The 15,186-nt window shown below is 42.1% G+C and overlaps 1 protein-coding gene across 1 annotated transcript in view; it reads right to left on the reverse strand.

The window, feature by feature from the left end:
- LOC144824303 (uncharacterized) overlaps window positions 1-14,932 on the reverse strand; it is a 204,268-nt gene extending 189,336 nt beyond the window's left edge. Inside the window, exons 1-2 of the mRNA XM_078683428.1 lie at window positions 14,902-14,932; window positions 14,756-14,800 (exon numbers count right to left, since the gene is read on the reverse strand). Coding sequence (XP_078539554.1) covers window positions 14,756-14,800; window positions 14,902-14,932 — 76 coding nt within the window. The remainder of the gene's footprint in view (window positions 1-14,755; window positions 14,801-14,901) is intronic.
- Window positions 14,933-15,186: the final 254 nt, after the last annotated feature.

Here is a 15,186-nt window from a genome sequence, read left to right on the forward strand (position 1 = left end):
CAGTATACCAAGGGTTTGTTTTTGAGTGCTTCTCTACAGGTTGATCTCCCTTGGTGGTTTTTTGAAAGACCTTGCCTATTTTAACTACAAGATCATGATAATGGGTTAAAAATAGTGGGCCATAGGCGTTGAGAGTAGCCAGATCCATCTTTATTTCTGACATAGTGGAAGATTCCACTATAACTAGCTCCCTAATATGTAGGAGCACCTCATCTTCAAGCTTGATCACCTCCCATCTCAATTTCCTATTACAATTGGTTGGGATAGCCTCCTTAGTAATTAGTTTCGAGTCTAAAGACTCGCTTCGTTCGTTAGGCCATTTAATTAACATACATAGTGGATTATGATCGCTGTCCACAGTTTGTCTAATCTCCATATCTATAAGGTTAGACCAGGAATGAAGGTCTAAAAAAATATAATCAATTCGCGATGGGGAGACTATCCTGTTATATGTCATCCCCCCATTGCGATCAGAGATGGTCCGGACGTTTAGAGCTCTTAGTTTGTGAGCCAAGGCTAGGGCATTCAGCTGTATTACTCTAGGATTCCATTTCTTGATGGGTGCTAGATCTAAGGTGGGGACGGAGTACTTCCAATCCTCCGCTGTCCAGCCCAAAATATCCTCATCATCCAGAGGTTCGAAAGTACAATTAAAATCACCACCCACCAGAATTTTTGATCCCGGGGCTAATTCTAGTAGCTTAGAATCCAACAGCTCAATTGGGCGACATTTGGCAGCCCTGCGAACCCCTAGCATAAATGCAGAAAATATGTATTTTGCCCCCCTTTGGGCTTTTCAAGGAGATGTGTAGTAAGTCATCTGAGGGAACACTATACACATTGACAGCCAAATTAAGATTGACTTTCACCCATATATGAAGTCCACCAGATGGGCGGCCTTTCCCTGAGGAGACAGCCGGGACATAATACGTAGAGTACCCATTTTTATACTGAGGAGACAGACACCACGTTTCCTGGAACATGCATATATCGAATGGATCAATAAAGTTGTTCCAATCTGGGATTTCAAGTTTTTTTTTTAGCCCTGCTATGTTCCAGGACAGGATGTTTATAGGGGGGCTGTCTGTAGCCGGGACAGTTAATAAATAGGAAGGAGCTATTTCCGTTTCAGTGCTACTAAGACCACCTATTTCAAGAAGTAACTCGTCCTGCCCAACACTACCTACTTTAGTCACCAGATGTCCTATCTTTTTCGCCATTGCTATTTCTCCGGTTTTATTAGAGTTAAGAGGTTCAGGAAACTTGGTTGCAGACCCAGGATTATGGGTTTTTAAGTGGACTTGGGTCTCTCCTATCATAGAGACTTCTAGACCGGGTACATCTATAATGTCCTTTGTTACTTCTCCTACGGAAGTAGCTAAAAGTCAATCTACGTTTTCCAACCCGCTGTAGCGGTTATAACAAGGTATAGACCAGGGATTGAGTTGGGGACCTGGCCAAGCTCTATTGGGGGGGTTAAGACCGTACAGTGGTCTACCTGAACTTCTCGGAACCACGCTCCACCCCTCATTGATACCGTTGTCCCACTGACTCATGGTGTTATGTTTATAATTTCCAGCCCATGTCCCAGTTGGCTGGTTGGTATCATGGAAAAGACTTTCCCTTGTAGGATATGCTAGATTTCTCCCGTACCCCTGGTTTGGATTATGCTCTTGCAGATAATCTCCTTTTGTTCCTCTTCTAGTATGTTTGGGACCTCTCAGCCAACTCCACCTATTACCACGATAGTCTGAGACCGTGTAGAAATAGGATACGGGTTTAGCTGAAATTGAAGAGTTACTAGTACGCGGGGGTCCTGCAGAAATAAATTCCACCACACCCGAGTCCTCGAAGGACACAACAACACAGTCCCCCTGTATGTTTTTTTTGATCTCGCCCACCCACGGTGCCCTCTCAACCATAAGTATTTTGCTATTAATATTTAAAGGTGGAGGGTAATTTTGATCTAACCAGTGACAGACTTTGTTCTTGAGAGCCCAAAAAGATTCAGATGTTGTTGGGGCAAGTTCAGGAACGCCTGTTAACACTATTACATAAGGGCAAACATCAGGTGGTAAATTGATATTATGGCGGGACTTGGATTTTACTGGGTTATGAGACGGTGGTTTAGACACAGGGATTTGGGGTTTATCAGAGCTCTGGTTTTTTTTTTGGAGCGTTGGACGTTAAAATGAGCGAGTTTCTGTTACTACTCTTAGCAGTTGATGTTAAAGTTGGTAGAGTTTTGGAGATTACAGCTCCCCCTGTTGTCTGCTTTGGTACTACTGGTTTAATACTAGAAAGTACCGGAGTATTCGTGACTGAGTGGGCAGGGATGCAGGGAATGGTTTTCCCTTCTTCATATATGGACTTTAAATGTAATTCGATCCCTTGTAGTCTAGATTCCAAAGGGGCAAGTAGGGATTTGATTAGCTTTGCTAAGGCACTCATAAATATACCTTTTGTATCTTCTAGGCCTTCTGCTGTCTCATCCAAGGAACTAGACTCTAAAAGGCTTGCTAGGCTAATATTAGGATCTGAATTATCGGGAATACCCAGTGGGAAAAGGTGGGGACCAAGAGGAACCTCTTGGCTAACAGTACCCTAGGCTGGAATAGCCAAGCTATCACATCCATCCTGAATGTCAATAATATTATTGGCAATCTCTATGGGACCTCCTGCAACGTCAACACCCAATGTGGTAACCCCAGTATTCATACTAAGTGGATTCGAATTTTTCGGAACAGCACCCTCCCTTACACCCCTCAGAAATAATGAGACATCCTGATGGGCAATGCCTACCTCCGGAGTCTTAGCAGGGGAAACAACTGACAAGGGGGTCAAAATATGAGGAGCAAGTAAAACAGCCTGATTATCATTAGTAAGGTGGCAGATAGGTGGAGGGAGAATGGAATTAGAGTCCTGGTTGGAAAGGTTTTTGGAGGGGGTACGTGCAGATGCGATAATTCCCAAGGAGGACCTTCTCGCAAAAGCGAGGTCCTGGGATACCCTCCTTTCCATAAGGACGATACCTTCGTCAATTAATTGGTTGGTGCGTACAATAAAATTATCTAGAGAACCAGTAAGTTTTGACTTACTGCGAGTTTCCCGGGTGCACATTCCCGCTGATGGATTAGATATATCTGGTTAGTAAATCCTAAAATCAATTATTACCATATGCAAATTACCCACGACAAAAAAGTGAAAAAGGAACTTACAATAATGATTGTCCCACTAATAACACCAACCCGGCGATATTAGCACTGCCAAAGAGTATGGCCCAGACCAGACTCTCCAGGCCTCGGAGGGCCACAGAGGGCCCGCCCTTTGCCCGGGCTTAGCCCCGGGCGCTCCCGCGCGCTACCGCGCAGCAGGATCCTCTAACTCTTATATAGAGCTAGGGGTGAGGGCGTTACTGGCAGGGAGAGCAGCCACAGGTGTGACAGGCAGGGACTCTTGGGATATTGAGTCCCTGCAGTACTGCTCGCAGCCCTGCCGGTGCCTCAAGACGGTTTTATGCACTCGGACCTCTCAGCCCCAAAAGTCCAGAGTCCAGGAGGGCGCAGCGGGACCCGCGGAGCGGGTCCGGCAAGGCGTGGGTTGGCAAAGGTATAAAAGTTAACATCCGGCTCCCAGCGGCAACGGACAGTCAATAGAAGATCCCACAGCACACTTCCTCCAACGCTGTTAAAAAGGGGCGGGGGCATTACCGGCAGGGAGAGCAGCCACAGGTGTGACAGGCAGGGACTCTTGGGATATTGAGTCCCTGCAGTACTGCTCGCAGCCCTGCCGGTGCCTCAAGACGGTTTTATGCACTCGGACCTCTCAGCCCCAAAAGTCCAGAGTCCAGGAGGGCGCAGGTCCGGCAAGGCGTGGGTTGGCAAAGGTATAAAAGTTAAAATCCGGCTCCCAGCGGCAACGGACAGTCAATAGAAGATCCCACAGCAAACTTCCTCCAACGCTGTTAAAAAGGGGCGGGGGCGTTACCGGCAGGGAGAGCAGCCACAGGTGTGACAGGCAGGGACTCTTGGGATATTGAGTCCCTGCAGTACTGCTCGCAGCCCTGCCGGTGCCTCAAGACGGTTTTATGCACTCGGACCTCTCAGCCCCAAAAGTCCGGAGTCCAGGAGGGCGCAGCGGGACCCGCGGAGCGGGTCCGGCAAGGCGTGGGTTGGCAAAGGTATAAAAGTTAAAATCCGGCTCCCAGCGGCAACGGACAGTCAATAGAAGATCCCACAGCACACTTCCTCCAACGCTGTTAAAAAGGGGCGGGGCGTTACCGGCAGGGAGAGCAGCCACAGGTGTGACAGGCAGGGACTCTTGGGATATTGAGTCCCTGCAGTACTGCTCGCAGCCCTGCCGGTGCCTCAAGACGGTTTTATGCACTCGGACCTCTCAGCCCCAAAAGTCCAGAGTCCAGGAGGGCGCAGCGGGACCCGCGGAGCGGGTCCTGCAAGGCGTGGGTTGGCAAAGGTATAAAAGTTAAAATCCGGCTCCCAGCGGCAACGGACAGTCAATAGAAGATCCCTATATAATGAATTATGTGTTTTTAAAAAATGATCCTAACTGGAACCATGTTGAATCTGTACTTTTATGGTTTTTCTCGAATAATGAAAACCGAATAAAGATTTTGAACTGAACTTAACGTACTCCAACAAACAAATGAGAACAGAAATAACCTGCCCTTAAAGAACTTGTATAGGCCTAAAAATAGGTCCTTATATACTTATATTAACCCCTGAACCACACACAATTGACCTCACAACATGATTACAAAAGTATAAAGATTTTATTACATAGAAATACAGAATTTCTCAGTACATGATTATTGGATAACTTATTCCATCATATAGAAATTGTGGTCATTTCAAATAAAAATATCTCAATCCAATCATCACACCAATCCCACATGCCAGCCAACACTTACATAGCAACATACATACATCTATACACACGCCTAACTCCACAAATATATTGTAGCCAATGATTGATCTGAGAGTAATAGATGCAACACAATCCACTGGGTACATTGTAGTGGCATAGAGTGAAGTATAGTGTTGTACAGTGGAGTGAGGTAGGGTAGACTAGAGAGTGGTACGGTGTCCTACATCGGAGTGGCACATCGTGTTGTAGTTTGTAGAGGCATACAATGCTGTTGAGTAAAGCAGCGAACAGTAGAGTTTCATACAGTGCAATAGTGTAGGGTGGAGTGTTGTAAAATGGCGTACACTGGGTTGGTGTAGAGTGGAGTAGCGTATAGTGGTGTTGCATACAGTGGAGTGTCACTGACTGGATGGGTATGCAGTAGACTGGGGTAGAGAGGAATAGTATGCAGCAGAGTGGGGTACTCTTTAACATTTTATAATTTTGAGATTACATTACAAGGCTGTCAGAGTTTATGAACATACAATTAGTTCCAACAGCGCAAGTGATATGGTGAAAAAAGTGTGAAAAAAGTGCAACTTTTTTCACCATCTCACTTTTGCCGTTGGAACTAATTGTATGTTCATGAACTCTGACAGCCTTGTATTGTCATCTCAACATTATAAAATGTTAAAGAATATATGGATCTTTCCTTAAATACAGACTTTGATTGATTTAATTCTGGTGTGTTTTTTGATTCATTTCTTTTGTCTTCTATTTCCCTTTTCATTGATTACTACTGAAAGGTTTAAGTACTGTTGATTTCGGTTATTATTCGGTAAACCAATAATCCATTCTGCACCCGACAGAACCAACATTTCCCACATTCTTGTACACCCAGGTTCTGAGGGGCACTTGGTCACCCCATTATACTAGATGGGGAGTGGAGTACCGCAGACAAGGGTACAGTGGGATGAGATATTGTGGAATAGCATAGATTGGAGTAGCTTACAGTGCATTGCCGTAGAGTGGAACAGCTTACAGTGGAATACCATAGAGCTGAGTGGCACAACTACAGCTAGTGGCATACAGTAGAGTGAAATAGCACAGAGTGGTGCGGCATGGAGTGGAGTTGCAAATAGTGGAATAGATTGGCATATATTGGAACAGTGTACAATGAAGTTTCTAGATTGGATTGGTGTACAGTGGATTAGCATACAGTCATTTAGAGTACTGTGGGTGGTGTACAGGAGAATAGCATAAAGTGGAGTGGAGTGGTATAGAGGGGAGAGGGAAAAAGTGGAGCTGCATACAGTAGAATAACGTACACTGCAGTGAGGTACAGGGGTGTAGCAAAGAGTGGAGTGGCATTAAGTGAAATAGCGAACAGTTGACTAGCATACATTGAAATAGTGGAGTACACTGGAGTGGCATAGAGTGCAGTGGCATAAAGTGGCGTGACCTGGGGACAGTAGAGAAGCATACAGTGGAATAACATGCATTGGAATGGCATACAGTAGAGTGGTGGGGTGGGGTGAAATGGAGTGCCATAGAGTTGATTAGCATAGAGTGTACTTGTGTACAGTGGAATAGTGCATACTGGAATGGCTTAGAGTAGCAAACAGTGGAATAGCATACAGTGGAGTGGTAAAGAGTGGAGTGGCATAGGATAGAACGTGGTAGAGAGTAATAGCGCACAGTGGAGTGATATAGATTGCAGTGGTATAATGTGGGGCAGTGTACAGTGTATTGAGTAACATAAGTGTAGCATGGTAAACAGTCTAAATATTGACTTTTTATTTTCACCTACAAGAATATCGAGTTCAAAATATCGGAGGGACAGAATATCGAAATCAAGAATATCGATGACCAGAAGGTAAGAAATATAATTTATGTTAATATCGAAATTAGTAATATCGATAGAAAAAATACTTGGGGGCACATTAGGATGGCGGGCGGGCTTTGCCCGCCCGCGACCCTATCGGAAAAGGGGACCGCCCGCCTTAAGGGCGGGGGTCCCGGGGGTGCCATTAGGATGTGCCCACCACAGTGGCGGACACATCCTGTATTTTCAGCATTGTGGCGGGTGGTGCTCTCTGCACCGCCCACCACAATGCTGAAAATGCATTGCAGCATTTGCATAATGAAAGCGGCAGGCACCGCGTGGTGCCTGCCGCTTTCATTATGTAAATGCCAGGGGGTACCATATATACCACCCCATGTGCACCCCCCTATTGTAATTCACTCTGGTGGCCCGCAGTGGGCCCCAGAGTGAAGTCCGCATGCCTTTCCGTGGCGGCATTTCCGCCACGGAAAGGCATTGAAAAATGACCATTATAATATGGCTGGCGGTGTCTGATAGACACCGCCACCATGTTATCCCTTTTCCGCCCCGGCCGCGAGGCGACCGGGGCGGAAAACAGGCGGGCGGTGTTTCCCACCGCTGCGGTCCCCTCCGCCATCATAATATGGCTGGGGAATACAGGGAAGGATGGCGGGCGGATTGCCCCCTTAATGTTAATGTATTTTATTATGTATTTTATATGTATGTTTACATAATTTTTGTTAATTATTGTACTAGTTTTAAAATATATGTATTACATTTTTAGAAGGTAGTAATAATTTTTTCAAGTAAATTATGCGTTTTAGTACCGTAGCGGGTTGTGAGTTTATAGGGGAATAGGATGGGAAGTAATTTAATTATAGTAAACAATTAAATATTTTTTAGAAATTATTACATATTTTTAAATACATTTTGCGCTTTAGTTCGGTAGCGGGATGTGGGTTTATAGAGGAATAGGGTGGGAAGTAATTTAATTGTAATTAATTACAAATTTGATTATTATTTATTGGTATTGATAATTATTTGTATGTTAATTATTAATTGGCAATTAATTTTCATTAATTGGTAATTAATTTTTATTAATTGGTAATCCTTTTTATTACTTGATTTATTGGTAATTATATTAAGTGTATTAAATTATTATTGAAGTGTGTTGTGAGGTTATAGAGTAATAGGGTGGGAATTATTTTAAATGTAATTAAGGTATTATTTATTTTATTTTGAGTATTGATAATTACATCATTGTTAACCAATTACAAATTGGTAATACCTTTTTAATCATTCCGGAGAGCTCTAAAAACCTATCTTTTTTGTTAGTCCCTTCTGAATCATTAATTATTCATTGGTAATTAAATGTGATTGTTTAATAATGTATTGGTATTTATCAATAATGTATTGTTAATTATTATTTGCTAAATGTTTTAAGAAATTTTGTTTTTTGGTATTGACAATTAATTTTATTTTATTTTATTATTATTATTTGGTAATACATGTTTTATAATTATTACTTAACTGTATTTAATTTAATTGTTTGTTAAATATTAATTGCCAATTATTTTTAGATCATTATTTATTGGTATTGTTAATTAATTTGTTGTTATATAATAATTACATTATTTTTTTTTTACAAAAATATTATTTTGATTATCTGTAAGTTATTTTGACCCCTACACTATCCAACACTTTACTTACTGTTGCACCCTCTGGAGTTGGAATAGTAATTTTAACCCCTACTCTATCCAACACCTTCCCTACTGTTGCACCCTCTGGAGTAGGAATAATAAATATAACCCCAATGCTATCCAAAATGTCCCTATTGTTGCACCCTCTGGAGTTGGAATAGTAATTTTAACCCCTATGCTATCCAACACTTTCCCTACTGTTGCAACCTCTGGAGTTGGAATAGTAATTTTATTCCCAACGCTATCCAACACTTTCCCTGCTGTTGCACTCTCTGGAGTTGGAATAGTAATTTTTACCCCTACGCTATCCAATATTTACTGTTTTAGTTAATGTAGTTTATACTTCATTTAAAATTATTTTTTATAATTTGCTATATATAGTTTTGGTATTTGGTATTTATATTATTCTTGTATGTGTATGTATGTATGTATGTATGTATTTATAATTTATAAAATGTTTTTAACAATTTATAAGTTATTAGAGAAATACTTTGTAAATATTATTAAGTAAGTATATATATTATATTTCATATTTAGATGTTCAATTGTTTTACATTATATGTATTACTTATAATTTTAAACATATTTTTAATTATGTTTATTTTAATTATATGTATAATTTATTTAATTTTATATTAAGATAGGACTTCTATATTCTTGACGTCGATATTCCGCCTCCAATATTTTTGACGTCGTTATTTTCGACGTTGATATTATGTCAGACATTCTTGTAGCATACAGGAGAATAGTGCATAGTGGAGTGGCATAGAGTGCAGTGGCATAGAGTAGAGTGGTTTAAGGTAGAATAGTACAGAGTAGAGTTGGGGGCATAGATTGGAGTGGCATAGAGTGGAGTGGCGTACAGTGGAGGTGCGTACAGTAGAACAGTGTAGAGTTGATTGCCGTACAGTGTACTGGTGTGGACTGGATTGTCATACAGTGGAACGGCAAACAGTGGAATAGCGTACAGTGCAGTGGTGTAAAGTGCAGTAGCATAGAGTGGAGTGTGGTAGAATGGAATGGCACATAGTAGAATAGCATGGAGTGGAATAGAGCGTACTGGTGCAGAGTGTAATGGTGTAGAGTTGAGTGACAGAGTAGTTTGACGTACAGTGTAGTGGTGTACACTGAAATAGCAAACACTGGTGTGGGGTGAAGTGGAGGGATGTAAAGTGGAAAAGCGTAGAGTGCAGTGTCATAGAGTGGAGTGAGGTACAGTGTAGTGTCCTACTCTGGAGTGGCGTTACGTAGAGTGTTGTAGATTAGAATACCGTAGACTGCAGCCCTCCCTGATCCCTAATGGGCCCTAGGGACCACATCCCCTAGCACCAAATACAATGAAAAGGGGGAGGGTGACACATAGTCACCCTCTCCGAGCCTTATTAGGACCCTAGGACCTTATCCCTTAGACCATGCTTATTTTACATGGGGTGGCGGGGCCATGCAGCCCACCTCTGTGAGCCTAATTTTGCCCCGGGAACCCACTCCCTGGGACTCTCTGTTTTTTTAAGTGGAAGGGGGTCAGGAGGCCACCTCCTTAAGCCTTATTGAGGCTTGGGGACCCCATCACCAGGGATTCATTACACCATAAGGGGGGAGGGTCTGCATGGCCACCCTCCCAAGCCTTATTAGGCCCCAGGGACCCCATCCCCAGAGAAAAGTATTAATTTGGTAGGCAAGCTCCATGGTGCAATTTTAAATAAAATTGGACGGAGGCCACAGTGCCCTGTCCTTGAGCTTTTATAGGCCCCAGAAACCCCATTCCCTGGTGCCAAACCTTACTGTAATCAGGAGAGGGCCGTAGAGCTCCCCTTTCCTGAGCCATCTCAAGCCTGGGGATCCCATCCCACAGGGCAGCTTTTTTCTAGAAAGGGGTGGTCATGAGCCAATTTTGGTCAGGGGATCCTATCCCCTAGGGCTCGCATAATTTAGCACTTGTTGGGGCCGAGGCGGGCTGCTCCCACCTTGAGGGAGCAGCTACCTATGCCTCTTCCTCCAGGCGGGAGCAATCAGTTCTTTTTCCCTGCCCACATCAGACTGGCAGGAAAACAGAATACAAGTCTGCTCCCAACAGGCGGGATTGTTTGCAAAGCTCTTGCCCACTGGGAGCAGCTGTCATGTTTGGTACAGCTTGGTGTATGATTTGAAACTGCTCCTCCCACACAGGAGCAAACCTGTTTCCCTGCCTCCACCAGGGAGGGCCGGAAAACCACTGTGTCCTGGGGGTAGGCTCCTCTGGACACTGTAGGTGATCCAGCCCTGGGGATTGTGGTCCCAGGGCCTTTTAAAGTCTCATGAAAGAGGGTCCCCTCCACTTAAAAAATACTTTGGGTCCCAGGAATGGGGTCCCTGGGTCAAATAATTCTCGTGGAAGGTACCGCACACCTCTTCCCCATATTAATTAAATAGGGCCCGGGGGATGGGGCCCTGGAGAAGTAAATGGCTCAGATAGGGGGGCAAATGCTTGCCTCTCCAAAATAATTCAATTGAGTCCAAGGGTATGGGGTCCCCAGGGCGATAAGCAGCTCGGGAGGGAGACCACACCACCTCCTCCCCATAATAATTTAATTGGAACCTAAAGGATGGGGTCACAGGCCGAAAATGGCAGGGGGAAGGGGGCGCATGTTCCTTACCTGCTAATTAAAGAATGTGGCACGGGCCACCCTTTTAGTGGTATTTTTTTGCCGCAATCCTGCAAAAATCATATTTTGGCCCTGGGGAGAATCCCTATGGATCCCCCAAGTGCCTAGAGGGGCATGGTCTCGCTACCACACACCCTACATATGTATTTTTGTTTTATTTCAGTACGGATGAAGTCCCTGAGTCCTGTAATGTCGGCCACCAACATTTTTCTGACCCAAACGTTCAGCTATAGAATTATTATTCAACCTTCATTTCTCAAAAACTGAAAGGATTTACGCCAAATCACAAAAAGCACAATCTGTGGACCAATATCAAAAATCCTGCTAAATTTGGTGTCATTTAGATTAGTAGCTTTTGCGGTATAGCTTCTCAAAGAAATCTATAGAAAATGCACGGGGATTCTGCATTGTGGGACATCCGACTTTTTTTTCAGTCCCCACTTGACGGATTTCCCCAAAGTATTCCATGCACAAGCAAGGCAAAAAAAAGAGCCCTCTTATGGAATGAAAAGGAGTTTCAAATTGGAGGATACAAATTAAGTTGGGATCCTCAGTTTGATTTGTGGGAGCAGTGCAAGGGCATCAAATATAATGTAGTGTTGAAAATGGGTTGCCTTAATTGAATTTAGAAAAGCTCCAACCTTCCCGTTCAAATTGTGACTCTTTGTAGTATTTGTTTGTGAATTAAATCAAATATTTCATCATGTGTGTATTGGTTTGTGGTTCAGATCATGAAAATTGCTTAGGCTCGGGTCCCCGGTTTCCAATATTGACTCACTGTAGCAGTCCCTGGATTTTAATAATTATTCTGTGGGGATTCCGCAATTCCAGTAATGAGACATTAAGGGTCTCCACAAGTCAAAAGGTTAAGAAAAAGCGTTGTAGTCATTTACTCATAAACAGATCCTACACTTGTTACTGTAATTACTTAAGCAACATTGTGTTTAAATAGCTTCAGGATATCTTTGAATGAAACACGTAGACATAAACAGAACTGGTGCACAATACACCGGATGGACTCATGAGATAACTTAAGGTGTGTTACAATAAGTTTTTACTTTTTTGTTTGAGACATGCCATTGAAAATGCCTCCTGGAAGTTTCTTGAGCAGAATTTTACCTACTGAAATACTGACAGAAGCCTAATCTCAAAGAAACACCGTTAGTCCAAGAAAGACCCTTGGCACAAACAACACACAACCTGGGAACTGTCCACTGTGATACAGATTGAGATCATCTAGAATGGAAGACTAAGATGTGTAAGAGGTTAAACAATACTCACTGTAACATATTGCTTACAAAAACAATATTGCTTCATATTGCAGTTGTTTAGAAACAAAAGAATGTCTTTTGGCTTTTAATAATAAACATGTTCCTCTAATGTAAAAATGTTTAAAGTACTATGAACATACTAAAATGAGAAAGAAGGGAAACCTGTCTAATATGCCCTGAATAAGAGTGATTGTGTTGATTTTCATCTTTCAATTACTCTTCTTTTTTATAGTTAAGATATTCACATGAGAAATTAATAGGGCCAAAGAGGAGACATGCCTTGTCATGTTTAATCTAAACATAGCACACTTTGGCAGAAGCCGCAATGAAAAGCTTCGCACCTAAACAAAACATAGCGGTTGTTTTTCTTTTAAATAGCATTTTCAATTGTCACAGCTGCAATTTTTCTGGTTTTATGTTTTATATTTGTACTCAGTCAATACTAAAATGACATGTTCCTTTATGATTATTTTTTCCTAGTTTACAGAAGAATATTTGTAATTTGTGATACCGTTCAAGAACTCTGCTTCATATTACATAGGAGAAAGAAACATCCTTGCATGAATGATAGATTAATCCTAATCAATAGGCTTCTTAAACTCAGTGAACGAATCAACATTAATAAATATTTCTGTAAACAATACCTCTTCAGATTGCATTATTCTTTAAAATGTCCTTGGCAGAGGTAACAAAATGCTAGTAGGACTTGTGCCAGAAATACAAGGTGTAAAGCGTCAAATACATTTGGCTTAATTACAAGTTGTATACTGAGGTATTAGTAAAATCATATGCAATTTTAACCATCACCATGTGCTAATTTCACACTAGTACCGTGCAATTCTTAGTATAATTCCATGGAAAAGGGAATTACCGCATGGGACTGATTTTTCTAGTTGTGAAACAACAGAGAAATCCTTGTTCCCTGGGATTCTGCTGTATCAGCGCTAAGCAGTTGGCAAATATGCACAGGCCTATTCGTGGGGTATCGAATGCAGTGGTGGCTCGCCAAGAGAGTGCAGTGGGGTGGGCTGGAGGAGGGGCAGGGTGGGATGGGGTAGTAGTGGACTCCGACATTCGGCAGAACATAGTAAAGTAAGCAAACAGATGAATAATACTATTTAACTTTCGCGCGCTGTATTGCCGCTAATGATGGGATGAGGGGGTGGGGGTAGTAGGAGAAGGAAGGAGAACGTATTTCTTGGCAGAAGAAACAAAAATTGAATGACACACAGGGGGACATGTACAAGGAAGTGGAGGAGAGAGGCGTTTCCCCCTGCGATGGTGCTAAGTTTTGTAACTTAGCGCCAACGCAGGGACCCTTGCACCAGAGTGCAAGGGTGTCTGCGTCTAGGGGAGGATTATTTATGTGTAGAAAGGTGCACCTTCCTGCACATAAACAATCCTAGAAATGCCATTCTGTGACTTTCATGCGTGCTGCTTCACAAGGCAGCACCCATGAAAAAAGCAACAGCGAGGAGAAATAATGCATTTCACCTCATTTCGCCATCTTAAGACCAGTTTTTACATGGTCTTAATTTTGACACTGCCTCCTATTTACACAATCCTTGAACAGAGGGGGCAGCGTCAAAATGAATGGGTGTTGCGGTTGAACGCAAACCGCAACACATACTGTCCACCCTTTTCACGCTAACCATAGCTCTGGAATATTTTCCAGTAGGTCAAAGGATGAGCTGCAGAAGTGGGAAGGTTTGCCCTTGGGAACCTGGTGATGGAGTGTGCAGGAGTTAGTCTCATTAATGTAAATAATCTAGGGCTACTTCAAATACTAAATATCTCAAAACATTTTAAGGTAAAAAACAATAGTGACATTAATGATTAGAAAAGTACAAAAATAATGTATTAGACTTCATAGCCATTTTGATCAATATAAAACACACATATAAAAAAAGTCCTACAGAGACTGACACTAAAACAACATTCTGACTGCATTCATTTATTACATAAGCATACTACATTCAAATAGTCATATTGATATATAAGATCTTCTTAGCAAAAAAAAGTTTACTTTGCAATTAATGTTGCAAAACACATTGATGAACACATGATTTTTAGGGTGGTTTCCAGAATAGCTCTACGCGCGTTTCGACAGACCACTACCTTCATCAGGAGTTCCACCACCGAATGTTGTGCTCTGTAAAGACCAGTATATATCACACATATAAATACGTACATTAGTGTCACTATTATGTACAGTGCAATCTTTCCATGATATTGGGATTACCATTGTTACATATTTGGGATATAAGCTCACATCCTATTGATAGTCAAACAAGAGCCTGACATGTAAATACATACAGTTACAAAAAATGTAAGTGCAAGTGTTGACACATAAGGAAATACATAGCCATGTGTCTAAACAGGCCTCAATACATAACAGGCATAGTTCAGCAGTGTCACACAAAAAAACAACACTTAACAGACGGTGCCCCTTACCAGAGTATTTAAACAAGGTCCATAGGATAGGATGAGAGATAAAAACTTTCGGAAGTTACAGACTGCTGAAAGAGATATATACAGGCCAGAATGAATGTAGAGTTCAATCAGATTAGTAACTGGGCAAATGCTGGTAAAACTGTTACGTTGATGATAGAAGAGAGAAACAGTTACCATATAGGCAGGTAGTAGATGTTCAGAATCACAGACTTTTTTTACGCTAATGGGGATCAAGTTGAGTCTTGAAACGCCATATGTAGGTGTAAAAAAATGACTCCAGTGGGCCTAAAGATATGCGCCAACAGTAAGAGTGGGGAAAATGACCTCCTATTGCTTTCTAACCTATGTCTGCAAAAAGCAGACCAAAATAATAATATGAACAAAAATTAGTACCTTTATATATCAGCCTACATCAGAGTGGTGATTTCCTC

The sequence above is a fragment of the Lissotriton helveticus genome, chromosome 3_1 (assembly GCF_964261635.1).
Source record: "Lissotriton helveticus chromosome 3_1, aLisHel1.1, whole genome shotgun sequence".
NCBI lineage: Eukaryota > Metazoa > Chordata > Amphibia > Caudata > Salamandridae > Lissotriton > Lissotriton helveticus.